Below are 26,005 nucleotides of genomic sequence, written 5' to 3'. Positions count from 1 at the left end.
CTAAGAAAAACTTCAGCTTCCTCAGACTGTATCTATGAGGTAGAAAATAAATCTTCTCATTCCAGTGTACCTTGAAAAGCTGATGTGAAGAATTGTTATGTTTAAAGGGAAGATGAGATTATCATAATCTAGTGTGACCTCTTGCTTGAAGACAGGCTATTGACTCTTAGCAGTTCCTCCGTACAACCAGTGTTACTACAGTTCATGTGACTATGAATGAAAGCCGAGTAGTCATGGTTATTTTATTGTTGAAGGAATACTGTTATAATCCAGGTTGGATATTATAACTGAAAAATGCTGGATAGAAGATTTTCTAGACTTAGTTCGAGAGAGGTTCTCCTCCCCCTCTACTCTGCCCTGGTGAAGCCGCATCTGGAATATTGTGTCCAGTTCTGGGCCCCTCAGTTCAAGAAGGACAAGGAAATGCTGGAGAGAGTCCAGCGCAGGGCCACAAAGATGATGAAGGGAGTGGAGCATCTCCCTTGTGAGGAAAGGCTGAGGGAGCTGGGTCTCTTTAGCTTGGAGAAGAGGAGACTGAAGGGGGACCTCATTAATGTTTATAAATATGGAAAGGGTGACTGCCATGAGGATGGACCCAGGCTCTTCTCACTGGCATCCAATGATAGGACAAGGGGAAATGGATATAAGCTGAAACATAGGAGGTTCCACTTAAACATGAGGAAGAACTTCTTCCCAGTAAGGGTAGCAGAACACTGGAACAGGCTGCCCAGAGAGGTTGTGGAGTCTCCTTCTCTGGAGATGTTCCAAACCTGCCTGGATGCGTTCTTGTGTGATCTGATCTAGGTGGTCCTGCTCCGGCAGGGGGATTGGACTAGATGATCCTTTGAGGTCCCTTCCAATCCCTAACATTCTGTGATTCTGTGACTTCTAAACCTGATCTCGAATTATTTTGAGTTTTCAGTGTAGAATGGACAGGGGAGAAGAGCTATCTTTTTCTCATAAGACTAGAATGTAGACAAACAGTAAATTTTATTTATTTATTAATTAAAATAAAAATGAACTTGACAAGTTGTTCAATGAGCTGCCAAGTCTGACAGCAGGGAGCTAAATCTTTTTTTTTGGTGTCATTAAATAGGAAACTCTGCCTATGGCAGTCAAGATAATTTATTGTATTCTGCAGCTCATCAGTACGCATATACAGCTTCAATTCATTATTTACCATGGTTAAGTTTCTACCGATGTGACAAAATTGCAATGTATTTCAACAAGCTCTACTGACGTTATTATATTTGTGTTAACTTACGCCTTTCAGCTGTAGTTTCACAGATAATTAATGCTAGCATAAATGACTCCTTAAAGATTCACTTCTGCCTTGCTTCTGCCACTCATTTTGTCTCCTCATCCCAATTCAAATCCGTGCAGAGCTTCACAAGCATTTGTATAGCCATATAATGATTCAAATTGGGAAGCTGATCCGAATTAAACTATTTCTTTATTATTGAGTTAGTTTTAATCTTAGCTAGTTTTAATCATTTCAAGCAATCCAGTTGCTGATGCAGGTTCACAGATGTGCGTGCTGGCTCGAAGGAGAAGCCAGCAGTGGGATGTGAGTAAATACATGGAGGTGACCTTCCTTCAGTGGTGGTGCTGGCTGATTCTAGCGTGAGGTGCCACTGAGACGTGCTACTACACGAGTATGAGGACTTCCACCTCAGGACGATACAAACACAAGCAAATAATAATGCAATTGGGTCATTGAACAAGTGGACACACAGTGACTCATCTAGAGGATTTTTACCTAAAATACTCTATTTCTGTGGCTGGCATTTCTCTCACTTTGAATAGTAATAACTTTCAGGGAGTATACTTACATTATGGCTTTTTTCTTGAGTTTCTTATCCTGACAATTTACTGCCTTTTTTACTTTATTAAAAAAAAATAATAAATGCTTAAAATATTTCATTCTTCTCATTTATGTTGATGCCAGATGCAGTGATTAAGAAAGGTCGCCGTGCTGCTTAGCCATATGTAGCTGTTACTGACTGACTGCAGTGTCTGTTTATTTGGTCTTTGATTATTAGGCAGGTAGCATCACTTAACAGAGTACTTAGATGTTCTATCTTGGGAATTGGTCTATGGCTTAACAAAATTAATACAGATAGCTTGAATTTTATTTAGCTACAGGGCAACTACAGAGAAAATGAATTACTTCTTGTTTCATAGATTTCATAGATTTCTAGGTTGGAAAAGACCTTAGAGATCATCCAGTCCAACTGTCCCTAATCCCCATTAAACCATATCCCTAAGCAGTTCATCCCCCCTATTCTTAAGCACATCCAGGGATGGGAACTCAACCACCTCCCTGGGCAGCCTATTCCAGTGGCTGACAACCCTTTCAGAGAAGAAATACTTCCTAACATCCAACCTGAATCTCCCCTGACTAAGCTTATACCCATTTCCTCTTGTTCTATCACCCATCACTAATGTAAAGAGCCCTTCCCCCACCTCCCCACCATCCCTTCTCAAGTATTTGTAGGCTGTTGTTCTTTCTTTATGCAATAATGTTAGTCAACTAAAATGAACTAATTTACAAGAAGGAGAGCACCATTAAGACAACTGATCTCCAGCTTCATACCATGATTTATTATTCCAGTATGTGTAGGGGTTTTGTTGGGGGACGAGACCCTAAACCCTAACAATTGTTAACTGTAATATTATCAATAATCCTGAAATACAACTTTAGGTTTCTTATTTGTAGCATATGGGGAATGTGGCAGCTTAACATAAAATATTCCTGTTAAAAAGTAGGTTTGAAAAAGAGTAAGGAACTGTGCAGTAGTGTAATGGGGAAAAACACAACAGGTTCACAGTGATGTTTCTGCTAGATGGGACACAAATTCAGTTTGGTATTAACGAGCACAGCTATGTTGGTACCAGTAAAGCTGACCTGACCTTTTTATTTAAAAAAAAACACCACTCAAAAACCCCACTAAAACACAGTGAAAAACTCCAAGAAAAAAACCTATTGTTTCTTCAGGGTGTATGTGTTTGTACATAGCTACAGAGTTCACAATTCTTGTTCTGTAGATGAAAAAGCACTTAAAAAAAATACTAGAAAAGAGTTAAAAAAGCCCAATTGCTTGTTATACTTGTAGTTTGATGCTTCTGACAAGGTGTTTGATGCTATTGTTAGAAAGCTTTAGAACCAGCTATGTTACAAATAATTATTTATGGCTTCAGGCAGCAGTAAAAGCTGTTTGTGCAGGCTGCGTGGCTGTGCCCTCTTCTCTTCCTTTGTTTCCCCAAAAGATGTGTGAAGGCTGTTTGAGGATGGTGAAGTTCCACAGTTTCTGATGTCCACAAAAAAAAAAGCAGTCTTTCTGTAGCTCTAAGACCCCAAGGAGTAAAAGCACCCAAACCTCTGCGATTTCCCTGACAGGCAATGTCATCATCCTTCTTCAGTTTGATTCCGCTCTCTTTGGAGTGAACCGCAGAAAGCCGACTTCCCTGCTGGCAGTGGCCGCTCTTCGTCTTGGAGCAAGTTTCAGTAGTGGTTTAAAGACTGAATATAGTTTGTCTGCTTGTGACTATAGTCGAAGTTTTTTTTGGTGGTGATTTTTTTTTTTGGTGTTGTTCACTCGCTAGAATTGCTGACTGCTGTGGTCGTTTTCAGTCCATCCAAGGACGGTCAAACATAAAGTAATAGTGAGCTGCAAACCCTGGGCTGGTTTCACTTATGTTGCAGGAGTTTAAACAAGCTGCTCTTCTTCAGCTAATGACAGAAATCTAAGTATAGCTTTGGTTGAAATTCTTATTGACACAAAAAAGTGAAAAATGGAGGCAAGCAACACGCAAGCTGGAAAGACTGCATGATGATATGTGGTTGTAAGTTGCTGTTTATCCTCTTCTGGTAATAGGCCATCTTGTGCTGCTGGGATGTCCCTGTGTGGCCTTCAGAGCTTTTTACAATTCAAATTCATTGGTTTGGTCCTACTACTGGCTGAGTAAAACAGGAGAAATGAAGCCTCTTATTAAATCTCTTTTTAAAACTTGTGGTATTGAGGATCAGTTTAATCTTTACTGGTTGCAGTAAGTGGATGTGTGCTGTCAAATCTGTCTGGACCTCCTAGTTTGTGTAAAGCATGGGACTGACGCTGAGCTGGAGCTGCAGTACGTGCACAAACTCATCCTTGTGGTTTCACTGCGGCAGAGGGAAACCTGGCAGCTGGGTGGAAAGACCAACTGAAAACAAGGTGGCTTTACTGGGTTTCCTGAAAGAAGAGGGCAGCTGTGTGTGGGGAGTTAGGGATTCAGTCAAGTATTTGCTTAATGTTTCAGAAGGTTAATGGGTTACATAGTTTGGAGCTTGAGCTGCAAGGATGAATGTGTTTGGATTTCTGGTTTCAGTGATACCACAACCGAGACAAGGATCCTGTTTTGCCTGAGGTGTTTGTCCAATACGTTTGGAATAGAGACAAGATCTTGCGCCCGGATCTGGCGAAAGGTGTTGTGTCCAATATCTTTCCTTTGGTTGCTGCTCTTGTTCTTTTATTGTGATGTGAGTTTTACAACTAAGCCCAGGCATTTTAGTTTTGGATTTGAATACTTTTGAGACAAGAGTGGGAAGCTCTGCTTGAAAGATCCAGAAAAACAAGCCTCGTTCTCTGTCTTGCATTTTTGTAGTTCCATTCAACATATTTTTCTGACCTTGATTTTGGTAAGATCGTGGCAATTGTGCCTATGCTATTTTCAAGTACATGAAATTTTTTTCTTCTTGTGGACTCTTCAAGTGTGACGTTGACATTATTCGATACTACAAAGTATGGTGTTTTTTTTCCTGAAAAACTTGTGCTGTTGAGATGTGCACACTTAAAGCCATGAGGGATCATCTGATTTATTTTTTTTTGCCTTAAATTGTTGAATTTCCAGTATTTTGTCCTCATGCTTACGAAATTTAGAATCTAATGTTAAATATGAATGTTAGCATCCATGTTAATCAGTTATGAAGCTTGCATGGAATTTATTTAATATACTTACAGCTGAAGAAGGTGACAATTTCTTTGTTAAACTGCAGTGGAAAGGAATAAGCAATAGTGCAGAGATAGATGCTAATAGGTTTGCCTGTTTTTAATAATTTAAAATATGGCGAATATTTCAAAGTGACAGGGTCTCAACTGGACATTTTCTATGACAGATAATTATAACATTCAGGTGGCTTAGTGTTTTGGTGTATATTGGCAGTTCACAACTTTCTTGGACATCTTATCTGGCTTCTTCAAAGTGTTTTTATGTCCTACTGAGCTTCTAGATCTTTTGGTATATCTTGTAAGCAAAACATCCAGACTTCTCAACTCAGATAACATATCCAGGTTTTTTTAGTTGGTCATATCTAATAGCAAATAAAAATATTGGTTTCTCAGTGGAATAGGTTCCCCTGTTTCATCTTTCTGGTTGCAAGTCCAAGCAGCTTTTTCTAAAAGAAACTATCTGTCAGCATTAGTATTAAACTATCCATAAAAATGTTAATTTGAACTGAATTTCCAGATCAAACAGAAAACTTAATTAATGTCAGTTAATTAAATTCTGGTGGAAATGAGAAAATAAGTACACAGATGCTCAGGACTGCTGCTAATAAAGCAGCTAACGAAGCATTTTCTAGCTGTACCTGGAGGGGGCAGGTCCTTGGTGGGAATGATTTCCATGAGGGACAAACCCTACTGCCTTCTGCGTCACGTCCCAGGTGATGTAGGTTTCTTTTTCCTACCATTCCCTTCTTTAGTGTTATTGCATGACAACATACTCAAATAAAAGAAAATAGAAATTTTCTGAGGACACTTGATTGCACACACTCCTGCCCAGGAGAAGAGCGTGACACTCGTGTCGGGTGTCACAGTGGTTAGTCGTGGTCACTCAACTCTTCACCACAGGCCACAGTGATGAGTGCGATATAAATCTTGGAACCTGCTGGCTACCAGGGCTCTGTTGGAAAATGAGTCCGGGCTCGCTGACCGGAGCAGATTCTGTCCATATGGAGCAGCTCATTGATATTCAGCTTGTGGACTTCTTTTGATACTCTTGTTTGCCAGATATTGCTGCAGTGCTGCTGCTGGATTGCAGGTGTTTTCCACTGCCACTTGGAAATACCTCGAGTGCATACTTAACGTGGAATTTGCAGTTTGAGCAAGAAATCTGCAAGAGCTATTTGAAGAGTCATGTAGGATTTAATTGTGCCTTTAGCGTCAGGGTGTTCTGTAGGCTTTGGGGTTTTTGTAGCTTTTAAGCCAGGTATAATTTGATGCACACAGTTGAAACCACTTGTCCTTGAGGAGTGAAAGTTGTGTGTAGTAGTTGGTATTTTTCCCTCCCTTCCCACCCTGTGTAGGGTGTGGTTTTTTTTTTTTTGGCTTTATTTTAATGTTTTTTAAACATAATCGTTTGTTGCATGATGGCACTGTTGTGCTGTCAGAATGACACGTTATCACAATGCAGATGCTCCATTCCTCTGGCACGTTAGCAGGTGGTCTTTACTCCATGTGATAGTAGTCTAATGCAGATATTAATGAAATATAAGTGGGATGGTAGGAAAAGAAATCTCTTTATTTCCGTTTGTTTTATTTCTTCATTGAAAAATGTATTTCTATTTAAGAATGTAAAAATAAAATGTTTTTTTTTCTCAGCATTCATGTCATAGTGGTGTAAGGGATGTCTGTGCCTTGCTCTTCTTGCACCAATGCAGGCATCAGTTATATCTGAAATCAAAGTGTTCAAAATGTAATTTTCCTGTCCATTATTTCTCCAAAAGCAAGTGGCAGAGGCCTGCAAGCTATGGATTAATCAGATTGCACAAAACTTTCTGTGTTTATTGACTGGCAAATATTTTTATTCTCTGGAAATTGAAGGGAAAATGTTTAGTTTTTTCTTTTCCTTGTTTTTAGATGAGACGTATTTTTCTTTTGAGATTTATCGAATGCACCAGGCAACATTAATATGTAAGCATTTGGAGGAGGAGAACCTGAGTGTGAACAGGCAAGTTTCACCATGTCTGCTAGTTTACACTATGTGCTAGATTTTTCCCAAAAATATTTTAACTAAAGGGCACTCTTTTCCATGCCATTTTTTCTCTCTCTTTTGTCAGGAGTATTTTTCAGAGGTTAAGGCTAAGTTTCAGGCTTGTTTTTAGAAATATATGCTTCAGAATGTTAATTTTAATAATTTTGGTTCACTGATTCCTATCACAGTTAGAATGGAAGTGTAGCTTTTGTTGTTATACCTGATTTTTGAGTGGGAAATAGCAGTAGTCTGAAGGAAATAGTTTTAGTACAGTTCACGAGTCTTAACTGGAATGTGAGAAGTTGCCTCGATCTGAGACCTCCCCTTTCTGATAGAAAAGGAAATGCTGTTTGTACTAATGAAGGTAGTTTAGTAACATGAACATGCTGTGATCCTTCCTAGAGAAATATTTTCTCTTTCATTTAAAGTCACATTGTTTGGATTAGTGGAACGATTCTTCATCATTTTCAAGCGTTGGGTGTTCTTGGGATGCTTCCAAAGCTCCCCGGTGAGTGATATACTGCTGATTTCAGGCATTGCACTTTGCTGTGTGATGGAAAAACGGCTGTACCGTTGCTCTATGTCCTAATTTTTCTCCTTCTAAAAAGAAAAAACCTGACTAATCCTTCCTTTTTCTCATGACAGCTGTACATTGAAAAGACTTTAACATGTTTTGAAAAATTTCCTCATCTAAGCTGCAGCTGCTTCGAGTCCTGGAGCCACCGTGTCACATCACTCGGTGAAAGAAAATGTTTTGTTCACAGAGCATTGTGTGGAGCGTGCGCGCTACACAAATCAGAGACATGTAGATCAATAAAAATGTTTTTGTCGATTCTGTGCTATGAAATAGTACCCTAGTTAGGTTTTGAAATATGTGGGATGAATGCTAGTTTGGAGCTTGCCAAATCTATAGATGAAAAATAAAAAAAGCCACACAGACGCCAATTCCCATTACTGTTTAGTTTATAGGCATTGGAATGACCTTCCAAACTGTGCAGTGATAATTGCCTATTTTACATAATGCATAAAGCTTCGCAGAAGAATATTTGTAGCGATGGAACATGTATTAACAGTCATTGTCTGGTAACTAGTAAGGATGTAAAGCCGTTCTATAAATAGCACAGGGAGGCTCTAAAGGGAAAAATGAGCAAATATGCTTAGGCAAATCAAAGGACGACTGGTTGCACTGGGGCCTGTGCCGTGTATTTAGTGGAAGAGCAGCCTATGGACTGTGCCTGTGTTCACAAGTGGCATGGCACTGTAGTATCTAGAGAGGAGAAGCGAGGGGCCGACATCCCTCTGTGTTTCGGCAGGTTTTTCAGCATAGATCAGACCTTGGCCTTGTTCTTTGGGCAGAATGTTACTTGGAGTCAGGAGTGCATCTCACAGTTTAATCTGGAAGCAGTCCAGTTTGCATACTTCCATGTTGCTTCCCAGCGCAAACTGAAGAACAGTAAATAGAGATGATGTGGAGATTTGCTCCAAAAGCCTTCTTCCAATCTAAACTAAAACGCTATTTATAGAACTTCATCAGTAGTCTCTTATCTCAGATTTACGATTTTGACATTTGATAGAGTATCTTGAGGTTTTTAGGAATGAGTAGAAATTCCAATAGGGTTGATGTTTCAGGGGCAGAAAGGAGATCAAGAGATTGTGCATTAATGTATTGAAGACTGACATTTATGACTCATGTTTGTATATGCCAAATTCATGGGAAAGTTTCTAGTTGGCTACTATGTTGAGTTTATGTGGCAAGATTTTGATAGGGGCTGCAGGGGTGGCCGGTATAAGAGACCAGACATAGCTGGTTCCAGGTTGCTCCAAAATGGACCCTCCATTGGCCAAAGCTGAGCCCATCAGCAAAGCTGGTGACACCTCTGTGATAAGATATTTAAAAAAGGATAAAAAACTGCAGTGCAGCAGTTGTGACAGAGTGAGAAAAATGTGTGAGAATCAACTCTGTAGACACAAAGGTCAGTGAAGAAAGCGGGAGGTGGTGTTCCAGGTGCCGGAGAAGAGATTCCTCTGCAGCCTGTGAAGACCATAGTGAAGCAGGTTGTACTGCTGCAGCCCACGGAGGACCACAGTGGAGCAGATATCCACCCTGTAGCCTGTGGAGGACCTCACACTGGAGTAGGTGGATACATCTTGAAGGAGGCTACAGCCTGTGGAGAGCCTAAGCTGGAGCAGGCTCCTTGCAGGAGCTATGGCTCCTGGAGAAGAGCCCATACAGGGGCAGGTTTTCTGGCAGGAACAGCAGCTCGTGGGAAGGACCCATGCTGGAAAGTTTGCGAAGGACTGTGTCTTGTAGGAGGGACCCCATGCTGGAGCAGGAGAAGAGCGTGAGGAGGAAGGAGCAGCAAAACCTGCTGTTATGGACTGACTGCAAACCCCGTTCCTCATCTACCTGCGCCGCTCAGAGTAGGGAGGTAGAAGGATTGGGACCAAAGGAGTGAAGTTGAGCCTGGGAAGAAGGCTTTGTTTCTCATCATCCTACTCTTATTTTTAATTGCCAATAAATTAATTTCCCCAAGCCAAGTCTGTTTTGCACGTAAGGGTAATTAGTAAGCCATCACCCCATTAGTTTTTTCGTCTTATTTTCTCCTCCTGCCCTGTTGAGTAGGGGGAGTGAGAGCAGCTTGGTGGGCATCTGGCAGGCAGGCAAGGTCGATCCACTACCGCCACGCTGGGCACGTGGACAGACCTAAACTTTGAGAAGTTCCCTCCAGTCCAAGTTCCTTTAAACTGCCGGTGATGGTAGCATGAGCTGATTCAGCAGTTTTGTTTTTCCTGTTGCGGATTACAGTGCGTTCACGTGATCCCATTTACCAGCACAACCCAGCGCAGTAACTTCCAGCAGAGCTGAAGACAAAGTTCAGCAAGCGCTGTAAACGCAGGACAGGGTGTCCGAATGATGTCCTCCTACGTTTTCCTTTATGCTCTCTTAATGTACTGCTTGCTTGAATAAGCTTGTCCAAAAAAAAACCCACCCTTCCGAACATTTCCAACTATCGATCAGTAGTATTTGGTTTTGAAACAGTATTTATTGCTGTGCCAGTGGATTTTTTTTTTTTTTGAGCGGTTTTAGCTGGTAAGTGTTAGAACTACTGAAGTCATTACTGCTGTTAGGAAAGCTCAGCCAATTCTCTCTTGCATCCTAGCTACAGAAGTGGCATGATATGGGAAGCTTTTAGAAAGATTATCAAATTAGGATTAATGGGAATACACTTGAATGTGTGGTGATTTTGGAGGGGACAGATGATGGGAGGACACAACATTTATTTGATATCTCTTAAACAATTCTTGCTGCTGTAGAATTGTTATTTAATAGTGATTTGGTTTGGGATTTGTTGATTTGACTAATCTGCCTTTCTTGGCGACTTCTGGTTCCTTTTTAATTTAAAACAACTTTTCTGCTGTATTTTGTATGAGCTTCCCCTCCCCAACCTATTTTTGCTTGCCTTTTATCTGTCATGCAGCTTTCATCAGTTGAGTTCATAGATGTCTTATTAGTGGGAAAACAGTTGTTTCCAATTAAAAACTAAAAAAAATTTAAATCTTTCAGCTTCAGAATAATTTATTTTAATACAAAGATACTAAAAAGTTGCTGTAACATGAAAACTGTTTCAGTTCTTTTTCATTATTTTCAATGGTCTTCTTTTTCTTTTTTCCTCTACAATTAAAACAACTGCAGATGATTGTGTTCCCAAACTGTTGTTCTTCATTCTGAAACATATCTGAAAAGTCCTTCAACTAAAATGTGGTCTAAATCCTGTAGTCCCCTGTGAAAGGCTGTACCTGTTTGGTTGTCTATTTACATGAATTTATAAGCTTGAACTTAAATTACTGATCGCAGAATGATGTATCAGGGAAGTGCCTGATATTGCAGTAGTAGTGCCGTCCCAATTTCTCTGAGAAGCAGTTACTTCTGAAGTCTGAGAATATGAAATTTGTTTCACCAGCCCTGAAGTGGCCACATAGCAGTTGTGTCTGCAGTCAGACCTTGGCAGAAGCTTGTAAATATGGTGGCTCCCTCTTTGTAAGGTATCCTAATCGATTAACTTGCAGCTATCTAAAAGGTAGCTATAACGTTTTTAAAATGAAAACGATTTACAGTCACCTTATTTGTATCCCTTTTGTTCTGAGAAGTTTTTTCACGGGTCTCAGTTGTGTGGGCTTTGGAGAATACCTGTGCTTTTCTCTCTGTTTATGAGGTTTTTGACATTCAGAAAGTTACTTACGTTTCAGTAGACTCCTTTGCACTAACTTCTGGAACAACCTTTTGTGTCTTATTTCTTCTCCATCTCTCTAAGCCCATGCAGTTGGCTTCTCTCTATGTTAATGGAAAGGAAATTTCCATGAGTTTTCCTTAGGCTTTTGATTATTTTTTTTTTTTTTCATTTCAGCACTGTTTATGTATGCAGGGAGATTCAAAATACTGCTGATCTAATGTACGTTCACAGATGTGAAGGATGAAAACAGGTGCAAGGCAGTGGGAAAATTGATACTCAAATCTGATGGAATTAGTTGTGTAACAAGACAGTAAAAACTTAGAGCAGCTCAATAATTTTTTTCATTTAATTTAATTTAATTTTGGGGTTGTTTACCTGTAGTTTTGTGCATTAAAATACCTATGATGCAAAGTGTAGTTTTAAAATACCTTTCTATTGGCTTTAAGTGCTTTACCCCTTAGAGGCGACGACCCCCTGCATGCTTTAACTTGACAACTAATTACATCCTGGCAGTTTTGTACATCACTCTCTCGAAATGCCATTCCCCAATAATGCATTGCATTCCCCCCTCCTCCCCACCCCGTATCCTCTTTTTGTGCTGTTCACATTTGTGCTTTTCATTAGGCATGGTTTGTAAACTGTCACTCTTCCACTTTTCTAGTTTCGGGAGGTGTTATATTACCAGAAAGCAATTATACAGGTCGTTGCCTTTTTGCGGCACGCTGTGTGTCAGGTCGCAGTGTCATGAGTGAAGCCACAGTGTTGAAGTTGAACATCCATCAGCCCTGAGATGCTGTGTGCTGTGGCTGTGTTACAGCCTTGACTTGCATCCACAGCATCAGAATAGATTTGGACCACTCAAAACAGTAGTATCCTTTCATTACATTCCCACCAAAGATTTTCAATTTAGTAAAACCTGATTAGTTGGGTTGCAAATCCATGTGTTTGTTTTGTGCCTTCATTTAAACTCCTTGAAAATCTGAAAAAAAAAAAAAAAAAGTGACTTAGTTTGTGTTGGAGCCTGTGATTCGATGAAAGGCCATCTCAGCTCAATAGCACCTGAAGAATAATGGCTGTTTGTGATAATGTTTTAATCAGAGAAGGAACTTCCCCCAGGACGTGCATCTGACTCATTTTTCAGAGAAACTTGTCAACAATGTGTGTCTGAGATAGCTTGAATGTTACCCTGGGATTAAACAGCCTGTTGTATCTTGGGTACAAGGCACTCACTGATGCTTTTATTTTTCTACGTTTTTATAGCACATTATCACAATAATGTGAACTGTTACTCCCTGTTGTCAATTCTGAGGTTTTATGTGCTCTTCCAAAACAGCGAGTTGGCAAATAAAGAGTATGTGTGAGTAATTTTACAGTGTTCAGTAGTTACAACCCTTGACTTTCTATGCTAGGGAAGAAGGTGAGGTGGGGAAGGAGGTAAAAAAGTGAGCAGAATTTCTAGACTAAGTACAGTAATGTTTGTACTTGTGGCTCACACACACCAAGAGCTGTTGTCTTTACTGTAGATTATATTAAAATAAATGTAAGTTGAAAATTCTCTCTCTCTCTCCCTCTCTCTCTTCCCAGCCTTAATATGGGCTGAGTTCTGTGTAAATTCTTTCAAGAACGTGCTGTTCTAACAGGAAGGCTGCTGTTAAATTAACCAACTTCAGAAAACATTCTAAAACAGGAGAAACACTTGGTAATTTTCACTCGCATTTGGACTTATTTATGTGATGGCAGATGATAACTGTACTTTTGCTGAAGAGGGAAGAGTCGACAAAATGCTATTGGATTTTCATCAAGTTTGAAGCCAGTGGAGTGGTAACTCTTAATCCTTCCAAAATGCTGTGGGTGGAGCAACATTTGTCATGTTCAACCTCGTCATTTCCTACCCTATTGCTAGATCTTTCGGGAATACCTTTGCAGAGATGATGCCTTGGTTTACTGCATTACAAATTGTTGTTTCAAGGAGATAGAAGTGCAAAGTTGGGATTTTACTGTGTGCTGAAGAAATGTCTTCAGTGGTAAGGTCAGAGGGAACCAAAACTCGTAATCAAGATGCACTTTTTTTTTCTCATTTTGTTTGCAAGTTATTTTGGGTTTGACTTCACTGGTGAAAATTTGAGGCTTGAACTTTTTGAACATTCGTGTGAAGTTGATGAGTTTTAGAATGAGTGTTGCGCCTCATGGGAAGGTTTCCCATCTGACCACCATGGCTACATCTGTAGGTCAGAAAGAGGATCTAAAGGCAATTTAGGCATACCAAGTGCTTTTCTGTCTGCAACTGCTGATAATAGAGCTCAAAACGATCTTCCTGTGAAGAGTTGAGTCCTGATGTTTTGTTGATGTCTGGGTAACCAGTCAGCCCTGTCACTCCTGTTCTGTCCAGGCTGCGCCACTGAGAACTTGAACCCTCCCCACAGTGCTGAATGTCCTACTTGCTTTTATACAAGCACAGTGCAGACAGTGGGTGGATCTATGTTTGAATTTCAACTTGTGCTTCACAGAGTACAGACGTGCTGTTCCCCTTGTTCTCTGATAGAACAGCTTGTGTCCGCCCTGCTTTGGGAGGATTCTGCAGTCAGTGTGTTTTTTATGGGATACTTGTTTGCCAGATGCAGCTTCACGGGCTCAACAAAGTCTTGACTCTTGCTATGGGTTTTGATTCTGAAAGGGATATGAAATTTGCAGAGGTTGGGAGCAATCTGTTTGGAATGAAACAGGTTATTGAGCAGGACTGAAATTCATAACAGGCTTTATTTGTGTATTACCCTGGAGTTCATTCTCGTAACTTGGAATAGGTGTTGCTGATATATTTTGTCAGTGTTGGGGTTGGATGAAGTAGACTTTCTTCTGTATACTGAGTTCAAAAATCCTTTTTAGCCATTTCAGGTAACTTTCTGCTGAGATATGAGAGTCTATGACAAATGCTCTGATTTTTCTGTGTTTGTGGGTGGTTGTTATTGGTTTGGGTTTTTTTTGTTTGTTTGGTTGGTTGTTTTTTTTTTTTAAACAGAGCATAGTGGATCTTCATTAGTAGGTTTACTGCATCATTGACTTCAGCATTAACAAATAAATGAATATTTTACCTGATGCCTGTGCCCAAGGCCTAGACGAGAATTAACTTTGTGTTTGTCTTGTAATGGAAACTTCTTAAAGTCTTTGTAGCGTGTGTTGTAGCTCTTCATCTTCCATCAGTATTGAAATAAAAGTATCAATTTTAAGAGAAGTAGCATTGAAAACCTGACGGTTAAGTTTGTAAATGTCGTTAAGCTACCTCACTGTTTGTAATCTTTCTATATATGCAGGAATATATATAGTTGCCTAACATAGATCTGTTAGTGCACCGATTACTGAACTCATTGTTTCTGTGCAACAGGAACACTCAATCATAGGATTCAGTGCACCCTCAGCACGTTTGCTGATGACACCAAGCTGTGTGGTGTTGTGGACACGCTGGAGGGAAGGGATGCCATCCAGAGGGAGGGACTTTGACAGGAGAGGTGGGCCTGTGAGAACCTCATGAATTCAACAAGGCCAAGTGCAAGGTCCTGCATGTGGGTTGGGGCAATCCCAAGCACAAGTACAGGCTGGGTGGAGAATGGATTGAGAGGAAAAGGACTTGGGGGGTGCTGCTTGATGAGAAGCTCAACGTGAGCTGGCAATGTGCACTGGCAGCCCAGAAAGCCAACCGTATCCTGGGCTGCATCCAAAGAAGTATGGCCAGCAGGTGGAGGGAGGTGATTCTGCCCCTCTACTCTGCTCTAGTGAGACCCCACCTGGAATACTGCGTTCAGCTCTGGAGTCCCCAACACAAGAAGGTCATGGAGCTGCTGGAGTGAGTCCAGAGTAGGCCACGAAGATGATCCGAGGGCTGGAGCACCTCTGCTATGAAGACAGGCTGAGAGAGTTGGGGCTGTTCAGCCTGGAGAAGAGAAGGCTCTGGAGAGACCTTCTAGCACCCTTCCAGTACTTAAAAGGAGCCTACAAGAAAGCTGGAGAGGGACTTTTTGCGGGGGTGTGTAGTGATAGGACAAGGGACCATGGCTTTAAACTGAAAGAGGGGAGATTTCGATTAGATCTGAGGAAGAGATTTTTTCACAATGAGAGTGGTGAGGCATTGGAACAGGTTGCCCAGAGAAGTTGTGGCTGTTCCATCCCTGGAAGTGTTCAAGGCCAGGTTGGATGAGGCTTTGAGTAACCTAATCTAGGGGAAGGTGTACTTGCCCACGTCAAGGGGATTGGAAAGAGATGATCTTTCATGTCGCTTCCAACTGTAGTTACCATTCTGTAATTCTATGATTCTAACAGCAAAATAAATTAATAATCAGCTTCTTAAATGAACACCAGATATTTGTATTTTCAGAGTATCCAAAGAATGTGCCAAATGGTATATCTCGCTGTGATCCCTTAGTTGAAGTAGGAGTTGTGTAACCTCTGGAGAATTCTATTCTGATTACCCCGTGTTATCCTTTAAAATCGAATATTCAAACAAAAGCCTTTTCATGTTTGTTTTGTGGTCCTGTACTTCTGCAGCTCTGTGCTTGCCTCTCAGTGATAATGGGGTCTCAGCATTGTTTGTGCTTAACCGATGTCTCCCATCTCCCTGGACAGAGGTTAGGGGGAAAAAAAAAAAAAAAGACTCCTGCCAGAGTGCCTTAAGGTTTATGGATGGATTAAATCTAAAAACTAAGTAGGTGTTACAACTAGCAAAAATTAATTGAAATAAAGGCAATGGATATGATGTAGCCAGAAGGTTTGTCTTACTGATACACTGTGGATAAACAGGCTAGAAGTTGGAGGGATTAATCTTTTTTCTTTGAGTAGTTTAATAAACGTTTTACCTGGTGCAAACGAAATGGATGCAAACAAATTTGTACTGAAATTACTGGTGTGAACGTAACCAGATTTCAATTTGGTGGATATACCACTGGGCTTTCCTGCAGTTGCTCTGCTGTATTTTCCCTCGGCTTGAGGCTGGGACCCAAAGAAATCGGGACAGCCTTCGAGGCCCTAATTCCTGTTTCGCATGGGAAATGCCATGGCTGTTTACTTTGTTTTGTTTACCAGTCCTCAATCGCTGAAACTGAAAACAACAGAAGCTTCTTGTCTATCACTAACTTCCTTTTCTGGTAGCAAGGATGAAGAAACTGATAGCGTTTTCTTCCCCAGTTGCTGCTGCTCAACAAACTTGTTTACCCTTCATTTGGCTGTTGTTTCTCCAGCACTTCCTATAACCACTTTATAAACATAAAAAAACATGGATGTAGTGCTGCATGACGCTGAAGATAATTTCACATGTTCAGAGGAGATTGCAGTCTTTTTTGCCTCTTTCCTAAATTTCATTTTAGTTTTTAATAATGTGGATGCCAGGTATTTTAAGTAGCTGATTACTCACGTTTTTCAAAGGAACTGTACTTTGTGCTGCGTCGACACGACTGATTATAAGCAGGCAGGTATCTAAATTTGCCTTGATGTCTTTCTGAGGACTTAGTCAAACTTATCATAGAGTCACCAAGAGTAGGTTTAGTGTCATAGGAGCTTCTTGGTGTCATTCAGACTTTTCATAGGATTTACTTAGAGGATCCTATTTGTACTTAGGGTATTACTGCAGTGAAAATGTTTATCTGCTCAAAGATGAATAGCTTAAGAGACGAAGTTGCTGAAGAAAGCAGTTCAGCTGTGGTGAACAGAGCTGTAGCATGTTACTCCGCATTTTGTGTGAAAACATTTATGATATTTTAAGATTATAATTAAGGTTGAACACAGAAAGGCCTTACAGCTCCTCTGTACCAAGTACTGTGATTCCTGGTGGTCCCTTCAGTGTATCACTCTGGTAGATGGAGGGACGCCTTAGATCCACACCACATGCTATGGATCACAACAGCCTGTCCAGGAGCCTGTAGTAACTAGTTGAACATACATTTGCCGGAATAAAGCAAGAAACGCTTTTTTCATCCTGCCAGAACTCTGACAGTAATTAAGATTTTGTTTTCCTGTTGTGCATCGGGGTGAAACTACGCTTAAAACATCCAAGTAGATTCCGAGATATCCCCATGCAGAGCTGTGCCCAGACAGGCAGAGCACTCACTCAGCGTCTCGGAGGCTCCAGCTGAAGCGTGGACAGAGGCTGAAGGTGGGCTTTCTCACACTTTTGGGGAAGGACTAATCCCTGGCTGCCTCGTGATGTCTCTTCCAGGTGAAGGCAGAAAAATCAAATATTGGAAGTGTATGAGCAGCTGGTAGCTAAAAGCGAGTGCTGTCAGTAACTGCTCCTCTGTTGCTCGTTTGCGAACGCTTCCCTTTCCGTAGCACACCAAGTCCAACGAGGTTTCAGCAGCCCGTTTGGCTGAGCAAGAACGTAGCGTCAGCCATTAGGTAATAGCTTGTGGTCACTGGGCGGGTCTGGGGGAGTTTCTTCTTCTTCTCCATGATCCTGGTGAAGTTTTATACTCCTGCCACCTTGAGTCAGTGCTGGTGTTTTTCTGAGCTGGCTTGGAGCTTTTTAGTCTTACTAACTGGCAGAAAAACAACTACTACGAAAACAAACCCTTCTTTTCTTCCTGTTGTAATCAGTTAAATTGGCTCTGTAATTAAATGATGAGTTGGACTTGTGGGTATGTCAGAGGATTCAAAGATTGTCTGGGTAGAGGAGCGAACCTGTTTGTTTTAGCCACTAAAATGATACAAATATAGATGAAACTTTTCGAACTAGAGAACTTTTGTAACTTCTCTAGCCTTAGAGAAGAAATGAAATGGCTTCCTCAAAAATGAAGAGCCCCTTTCAAAAACTTCTTCCACAGTATGCATGAGCGTTGTTTTGGTGATGCTGTAAGCTGAGAATAGATTTCACATCATTAACGCTGAATTTTAAAAGATAATTATTGTTTGCTCCATTAATTTTGACTAATGCTGAGATAAAAATGATTAATCGGGAGACTTAACATAATTAGTGCAGCGTGGCATCTGACTACTTAAATATAAGTCTGTTAATGTGGGAAGCATAACTCTTTTTATGAAATGTTCTGGCTTGTGTCAGCATCTAAAAATATTAGAGCCATTTTACTGTTTAAATTGATACTGCAAATCTTAGCGCTGTGAAAACATTCACACTACTACTAATGAAGATGTACTATACAGGAAATCTGAAATTATGTCTGAAATTATGTCAAAATTTCAGACAATTTGTTTTAAATGTTCTTTTGATTTATGTTGCTGGGAAAAATGATTTTTATATGTCACCCTGATGGCATTGGGATAAAAAAGAGGAAATTTACTGCAGAGAAAAGTAATGTTCAATCTTGCTGAAAGATCGTTTTGCTTCTATGTTTAGTAGCCTGTCATGGTTAAAAGAAGAGTAGCGTCAATGTGAAGAAGGGATATTTTAGTTTTCAAAAACCTCTGGGGACTGTAGACATAATACACTTTTTAAAAGAGATCCAAAAAAATGTCATTTTCACCTAAGTTTGGTTATGAAGTCGTAACCAATACCTGAAAAGGCGCTAGCGTGGAAAGGATGACTTGACTTAGGTTGAGGGTAAAATCCCTGAAATATTCCTGCTTTTTGTCTACCAATAGTGCTTCTGTAGTCAAATGTGTGATCTTACCATCTAATACAGCAGCTGACTTGCAGTATGTTTTATTAAGACATGAATTATAAAGGCTAGGACTACTACTGGGGAAGGTCATGGATTTCAAGGGGAGTGTGGGAGTAATACTCATGGGCTGCAGATGAAACAGATTACATGTTACAGTGGGATCAGTTCTAGGCACAGTAGGAGTTCCAGGAAATTTAATCTCTGGTGGAATACTGTGAAATGATTTCCATGCAGTAGAAAACCTCCTGTGTTTTTCCATGAGGACTGTATCTTTGTTGTTTCTTTGCTGCTGGGTTATAACATGTTCCAGAGAGAAGGCTTCTCTATCTTGTTGCACAGCAGGAGTGCAAATCTGCTCTGGTCTCACTTAGGTCAGCATAGTGTTAACATCTCCTTAAAGATGAAATATATAGGTGAGCGACCACTTCATAATGGCCATAATGCTGCCCTTTCATAGCAGTGAGGAAAGAGAAAACCAGTAATAACTGGTGAAAAGGCCAGATGCCAACTACACCCTTGGGAAGGAGAATAAAGGATGACTTAAGCTGAGGTATAAGACATTAGTTAGTTGTTGCACAAGTCAGACCAGTCTTTACATATTTGCAAGCCCCAGATTATACCCAGCCCAAGCCTTTACATTGAAGTCTGTGAAGAACTGCCATAAATGTTTTGGACTGTGTTGACAGAGTCCTGGGCAGGAGGGTGGGTGGTTTGGTGGTTTTTTTTTTCTCTCATTTTCTTTCAAGAAAGGACCACTGTTCAAAATTGGGTTTATGCTTTTCAGTGTAGCTTGTCACAAATTAGCAATTGTGGTTTCTTCTGGCTTTGCAACTGATTATGTTAACCTTCAGCAAATTAATTATCTTCTGGCTCATGACTGCACACACACCACTTTGGAATTATGGCAGAACCCTGCCAGTTCTTGTCGCTCCACTGTGTAACCCTGGTGGTAACATTCATAAGGCTTAATAGTGAGGTGATGACATGAGCTTCCAGCTGGGTTAGTTGCAGGCATAGCTGATGGAGATGATTTAATTTTAAGGTGTACTTATTAGTGCGAAACGCATATTAAAAAATAATTGCAAATTAAGACTAAGTGAATGGCCAAGTTGCGTTTTGTTAGATTATGTTCTTTTTCTGGTTTATTGCTGGCTTATTCCAAGTTTTGTTCTTTCAGTGCTCTGTTAACTATTATGGGTTAGCAAGGCTGTGTTATTAAAAATAAAGTCATAGATATGTTGCAATAGCTGATGAACATTAGTAGAGTTTCGTAAGAGTAGTTGATTTAAATCCTTTGCAATATATATTAGACTCCTAAACTCTAATTTCATGTTTTGACACAGGCTTCCCCTGTGGAATATTGCTTGGTTTCCCTGCTCTTGCTTTGAGCCCTTTGGGAATTGCTTTAAAATTGCGTTGAGAGAGCTTTTAGTAGCAGTTAATTCCACTAATTTCCAAAGTGACCATTTTCCATTGGTGACTGTACAGCGTCTCACAGGGGATGCTGCAGAACTGCAAGTATTCTGCTGTAGTGAAACTTGATTTTTTTCATCAAGCTAAGAGTTCAATCGTGTTTCTTCAGGCAAGTTAAATCCTTGCTTTCGTATCTTCCACCTGTTACTCCTCATGCAGTAAAACTAGAACTACAAAAGCTCTACTCTGAAGAAATACTGATTATTAAGAGGGGAAGGGTGCACATATTTTACTGTTGGAATGGAGGTTTTTTGGTGCAGAGCATAGTGGAATATATCGATTTTACAAACGGTTTTACTCCACTTTTTAGTTTTTTAGCTGCTGAATAGAGAAAAATTTCAGTTAAGCCAAATTCTTCTGTTTTCTCTGTGTAAGTCTTTACTTGGAAACACCCACAAAAATAGACATGCTGTATTGAAAACCAATTAAAGATATAAGAAAAATATCACTGTAATACAGTTCTTAATTTATTTCTGCCTGAGGGTATTGTATGGTGGAAAAGTACCAGTTGTTTTTAGGTGGTGAAGGTATCTGTTGAGAGAGTTAACCTGAAATGAGTACTTGTGTTCGTTGTGTGTGAGTTGTTTCTGCCTTCCCCACAAATGTTCTCTGAGGTCAGGAAACAGCAAGTAGTTGGCTTTACAAAACCAGTTCAGTAGTTCTATTGTGAGAAAAATGGAAGGTGTTTTTTGCATAGTGACGTTACCACTGTGTGTGTATGCATGTCAGCAGCAGGAACATGCCGCTGTTGAGGGAGATGTGCCTGGTGGTGGATATCACAGTAGCTCAGTTTAAACTCATACAGAATCCAGAGACTAAACTATTGACACCTGGGTTTGGGTGGGATCCACGAGTAGTAACCAGTGGTAAAGACAAAAGAGCTGCTGCTCATTGCCAGGTTCAGTGCTCTGCCAGGTGATACGGGGAGGAAGATTAAAACTATTGAAGGAACTTTTTTTTTTTCAGTCCCTGAGGTAAAAAGAATAATCCAACGCACTTCATCAGCTCTCCTATTCCTGGCATTTTAACACTTTTCAGGGTGCAAGGAAGCTACAGGATGGTTGAAGTTGGAACAGACCTCTAGAGATCATCTGCTCAAGCAGAGCCACACAGAGCTGATTGCCCAGAACCATGTCCAGACAGCTTTTGAATTTCTCCAAGCATGGAGACTCCAGAACCTCCCAGGGTAACCTGTGCCAGTGCTCGATCATCCTCACAGTTAAAGAGTGTTTCCTGATGTTCAGGGGGACCCTTCAGTGTTTCAGTTTGTGCCCATTGCCTCTGATCCTGTCACTGGGCACCACTGAAAAGAGCCTGGCTCTGTCCTCTTTGCACCGTCCCTTCAGGTGCTTATGTCCATTGCTAAGGTTCCCCCTCAGCCCTCTTCTCCAGGCTGACCAGTCCCTCTGATCATCTTTCTGTTGGCTTCAGAAAGAGCTAGAAGCCCTCACAGGTCTTCCACACTAAGTCTGCCAGCATATGTGCTCTGACTTGCTTGGGTTAAGGAATGGAATTGGCTGGCTTCTGGCTGTAAGCATGGCATAGAACTTGATGTTTTGCTTGAGAGAGTGTCTGTAAGGGCTAAACTGTATGCAGGAGAATGGCTTGATGTGTGTGTCCTTGAATATTTGACATGGAGATTTGTTTTTCAGGTTTTGAGAGTGCTGACTGTGTAGCAGCTTTCATAAAGCAGATGAATTCTAATAATAATAAATCTTGAGTTTTTAAACTTTCATCAGTGAAAACATTCTATGAAACTCCTGACATCCTAGGTCTTTCAGGTCCCCAAGATACCCTGAACAATAAAGGAGTTTTAAATAGAAAATATGTAAAATCTGTATCCTGTAAGTAGAGAATGCCAAACAGTTACAGAACTCTAAACTGTACTTTTAGAATTACTTAATTTCACGGTTTCTTAAGTAATAAACCAGAAATAGGATACTTCAAGCTCCCATTTCTAGTAAATCCTCTAAATAAGATGCTTTTCGTGCAGCGCTTGGTAAATACCAGTAAAAATTCTTACCCAAGAGCGTAACAGCGATGTGTTAACAGGAGCTGTGTCCTCTGAGGCTGTTTGTTCAGATCCTCTTGTTTATTATTAGCTGGAATGCAGGGCTGTGGGCTGCGGTGGAGAACACTAGCTTGGTGCCTGCGTGACACTTGTAGTTAACAAACGACATCTTTGTCTGAGTATCTGCAGCCCGTGTAACTGTGGAGGGGCCGCGTCTTGGAAAAGCAGCAGCACGTGGCAAGTGGCTCGGTTGTGCGGAGCAAATGCTGCAAGTGGCGGAGGAGAACTGTCCCCCGTTCATCTCTGATGAACTGATTTAGAATATGGTCTAGAAAGAAACTGATTTACTTCATGAAGACTAAACCAGAGCTTTACAAGGACTGGGCAGAAAATTGCGATCTAAAGACTGGTAAAATGTTTTATTTTATGTACTGGTCTTGAATTGTTTATATTATGTGCTGCTTTACTTCTCTCTCATTTCAGATTAGTGATAACTCTTGAGTTTTAAGTAATACTATTAAGACAGATAATTATGTTTAATGGTGGCAGAAATGTAGCTCAGTTAACTTCAGGAAATACTGTTTTCGTAAGGAAGTGTTGCTATGTAGAAGGGATTGCTTTTCTAACTGATGATTTCACTTTATGTTAAAAGTTCTTCTCTCTGCATGAGAAGAAAAATAAAGTATAATAAATGATGGTTAATGTTTTTTTGTTTGGAGCCGGTTTAATATCTTTGTGCATGTATTTACCAAGATTTTTCTTTTTGAACATTGTCTACCCACAACAAAATACTATTAAGTGTACGTCACGGCTTTCATTTCATTGTTTGTGAGAATGGGCTGGAAGGAAAATAAACAGCCTGGGTATTAAAGGGACTTTCTGATATGACCAGAGACTTGCAAAATGTTTTGTTTATTGCTCTGATATGTGCTTTGAATGTGTAGATGCGTAGCAGCTGGTGGTAGTGCCTGCAGACAGGAATTTGTGCCAGGGCAGCTCTTTGTGCAGTGGAATGTGTAATGTGCAAACAAGCAAGAATTTGAGTGAAGTAATGGAGAACAAATTAGCATGTTCCAAGTCTTTTGGGGTTTTTAGATGGCTCTACAGTTGAGGAGGCAGTGATGATGGGTCAAAGAACAAAAAAGGGAGAAATCTTCTTTTCAGAATTTGGGATTAGATTACATAGAATGCTGTTAGTATACTGACCCTCAGCCACAGGGAAAGAGGCATTTCTTCTCGGAGTGTTGGTCAACCGCCAGCTGAATATGAGCCAGCACTGTGCCCAGGTGGCCAAGAAGGCCAACACCATCCTGGCTTGTATCAGAAATAGTGTGGCCCAGCAGGACTAGGGAAGTGATTGTCCCCCTGTACTCAGTTCTGGTGAGGCCTTGAATACTGTGTTCGGTTTTGGGCCCCTCACTACAAGACAGAAACTGAGGTGCTGGAGTGTGTCCAGAGAAGGGCAACGAAGCTGGTGAAGGGTCTGGAGCACAAGTCTTATGAGGGAACTGGGGTTGTTTAGCCTGGAGAAAAGGAGGCTCAGGAGAGACCTTATTGCTCTCTACAACTGCCTGAAAGGAGGTTGTGGAGAGGTGGAGGTCGGTCTCTTCTCTCAGGTAACAAGCAATAGAATGAGAAGAAATGGTCTCAAGTTGTACCAGGGCAGGTTTGGATTGGATATTAGGAAAAATGTCTTCCGAGAAAGGATTGTCAAGCATTGGAACAGGCTGCCCAGGGAAGTGGTTGAATCACCATCCCTGGAGACATTTAAAAACCACATAGACATGGTGCTCGGGGACCTGGTTTAGTGGTGGCCTGGGCAGTGTTAGGTTAAAGGTTGGACTCGATGATCTTAAAGGTCCTTTCCAACCTAGATGGTTCTGTGATTCTACTTAAATTTATGGCCTATCTGTAAGAGGCAATTTATTATGCTGCTGCAAATGCATAAGCACTATAATGTACCTTGCACCTACACACTCCTCTGATACATGTAAAGAACACGCTGAGGCTCTTGGTGGAACCCCGTGTGTGCTACCTTGATAAGGCAGCTAGCGCTCAGCTGTTGTTGCCTTTTCCAGGTGAGACACTGGATCTAACTAGCCATTTTTAGTCTGTTTCAAGGAGAATTTCACTAGTGAGTTTGAGTCATGCCAGAGATCATTCTCGTAATTTGTATGACTGGTTTTGCATGGATTAGATGTGCGTGCTCAGTAGATTGCAGATGAAAATCACTCTTCAAAATGCTGGGCCTTATTTTGCAGTTCTGTAGCTGAACAGGATTAGAAGCCATGCAGGATTAGGCAAACAGAGTTCAAATTACAGGCACTTGGTAAACCTCAAAGAGCAGAAGCTTTTCTTCTTGTGGGAAAGACCAGGATTTTACTGTCTTCTGCCAGTTCCTCATTCAGCAGCAGCTCTGCTCTGTCTGCTGTGCGATGAAAACCAGGTGTAGCTGTGGGCTGTGTGTTGCAGTCACCCCTGAGCAGGAGCAGCCGAGCTGCTGCCAGGCTGTTGGAGGCCGTTCAGCTGCTCCTTGGCCACTGGGCACACGGGATAGTGCTGCCTGTTGCTGCTCATTTGTTTTGAAGAACTGAGTTGCTGCTGGGACTGCAAGAAGAATCCTCACTGTTTAGCTTGGTAATTTAAATTAATACAAAAATACATTATTGTAAGTTTTATTTCTTCTTTTTTTTTTTTTTTTGCCTTCACGCCACCCCCTTGAACTCTATTTTAGGTGAGTGATAGAGGGACCTTGGATCAAAGGTTCTCTAGTGTCTGCAGATGCCAACATCTACAGCTACCCTTTCTCCCTCTGAAACAGTAGGGAGAAGATGGCACCAAGCCAAGAGTAAGGCAGGATTATTTCTTTTTGAATTGGATTGAATCTGTCAAACTGTAGCTCTGTATTAGTAGCTGGTTTCTTTCAAAAATTTCTATCCTTGAGAAAATTTTACTGATAGAATTTCATTTTATAACTATTTGTAGGAGATGTCCTTATTTTCTCTGTAATAGTGTTTATTTTTACATGGATCTGCTGTTTTGCTGTTAAATATGTCACTTATGGTGGTTGGTCCATTCCAGTTAGTCTTGCATTCATTATAAAGCAGAACTTTATGTATTTTCTTCTTTGCATTATGTTTATTAATATTATTAGTTCCTCCTTGCTCGAATTTACTGCGCTTGCCTTTCTTCCTTAGTGCTGGAAAAATCTGGAATTCTGGAAAAGTAAACTCTTCTCCACAATATTCCATGCAAGCTGTAAGATACTTAGAATTGCAGCTGCTTAATAGGAACTAGGAATTTCCACTTAGTTTTTAAGTTTGTGTAAGGAGCCTGTTTGTTGTTGGTTCTAGGAATTCGTTTTCATTCATTTTTTGCTTTTTTTTTCCAGTTTTTGTATCAGTGGACTGAACTGGACAGGAGTTTTGAAATTTAAAAAAAACCTCCAGCTTTAAAAATGTGGGATTTTATTTTAAATGTGATTATGATGCACACAGAGACCACCTAATAGTGGATGGCAGGGTAACACGCAGAATTCATCTGTAAATTTGTTGCTACTAAGTAGTGCCGGCATCTCCAGATCACTTATTTCCTCTCTCAGAAAATAAGTAGCGGAGACTAATTAGGATTGTGTCCTTGTGCAGGAGTAGTTTAATTTTTTGCCTGTGCCGCTTACATTT

At 40.7% G+C, this 26,005-nt stretch overlaps 1 protein-coding gene across 3 annotated transcripts in view; it reads left to right on the top strand.

Annotated features, from left to right (window-relative positions):
• Positions 1-26,005, top strand: part of USP6NL (USP6 N-terminal like) — a 135,985-nt gene that overhangs the window by 32,756 nt on the left and 77,224 nt on the right. Inside the window, exon 1 of one of the 3 annotated variants that reach the window (XM_086610037.1) lies at positions 22,677-22,734. The exons of the other annotated variants lie outside the window; for them this stretch is intronic. Within the exon in view, the coding sequence (XP_086466163.1) occupies positions 22,677-22,734 (58 nt within the window). Of the gene's footprint in view, positions 1-22,676; positions 22,735-26,005 lie in introns of those variants that run through there. 3 annotated transcript variants of the gene reach the window in all.

Source organism: Tauraco erythrolophus, chromosome 4 (genome assembly GCF_009769465.1).
Source record: "Tauraco erythrolophus isolate bTauEry1 chromosome 4, bTauEry1.pri, whole genome shotgun sequence".
NCBI lineage: Eukaryota > Metazoa > Chordata > Aves > Musophagiformes > Musophagidae > Tauraco > Tauraco erythrolophus.
This window is presented reverse-complemented; position numbering and strand designations above follow the sequence as displayed.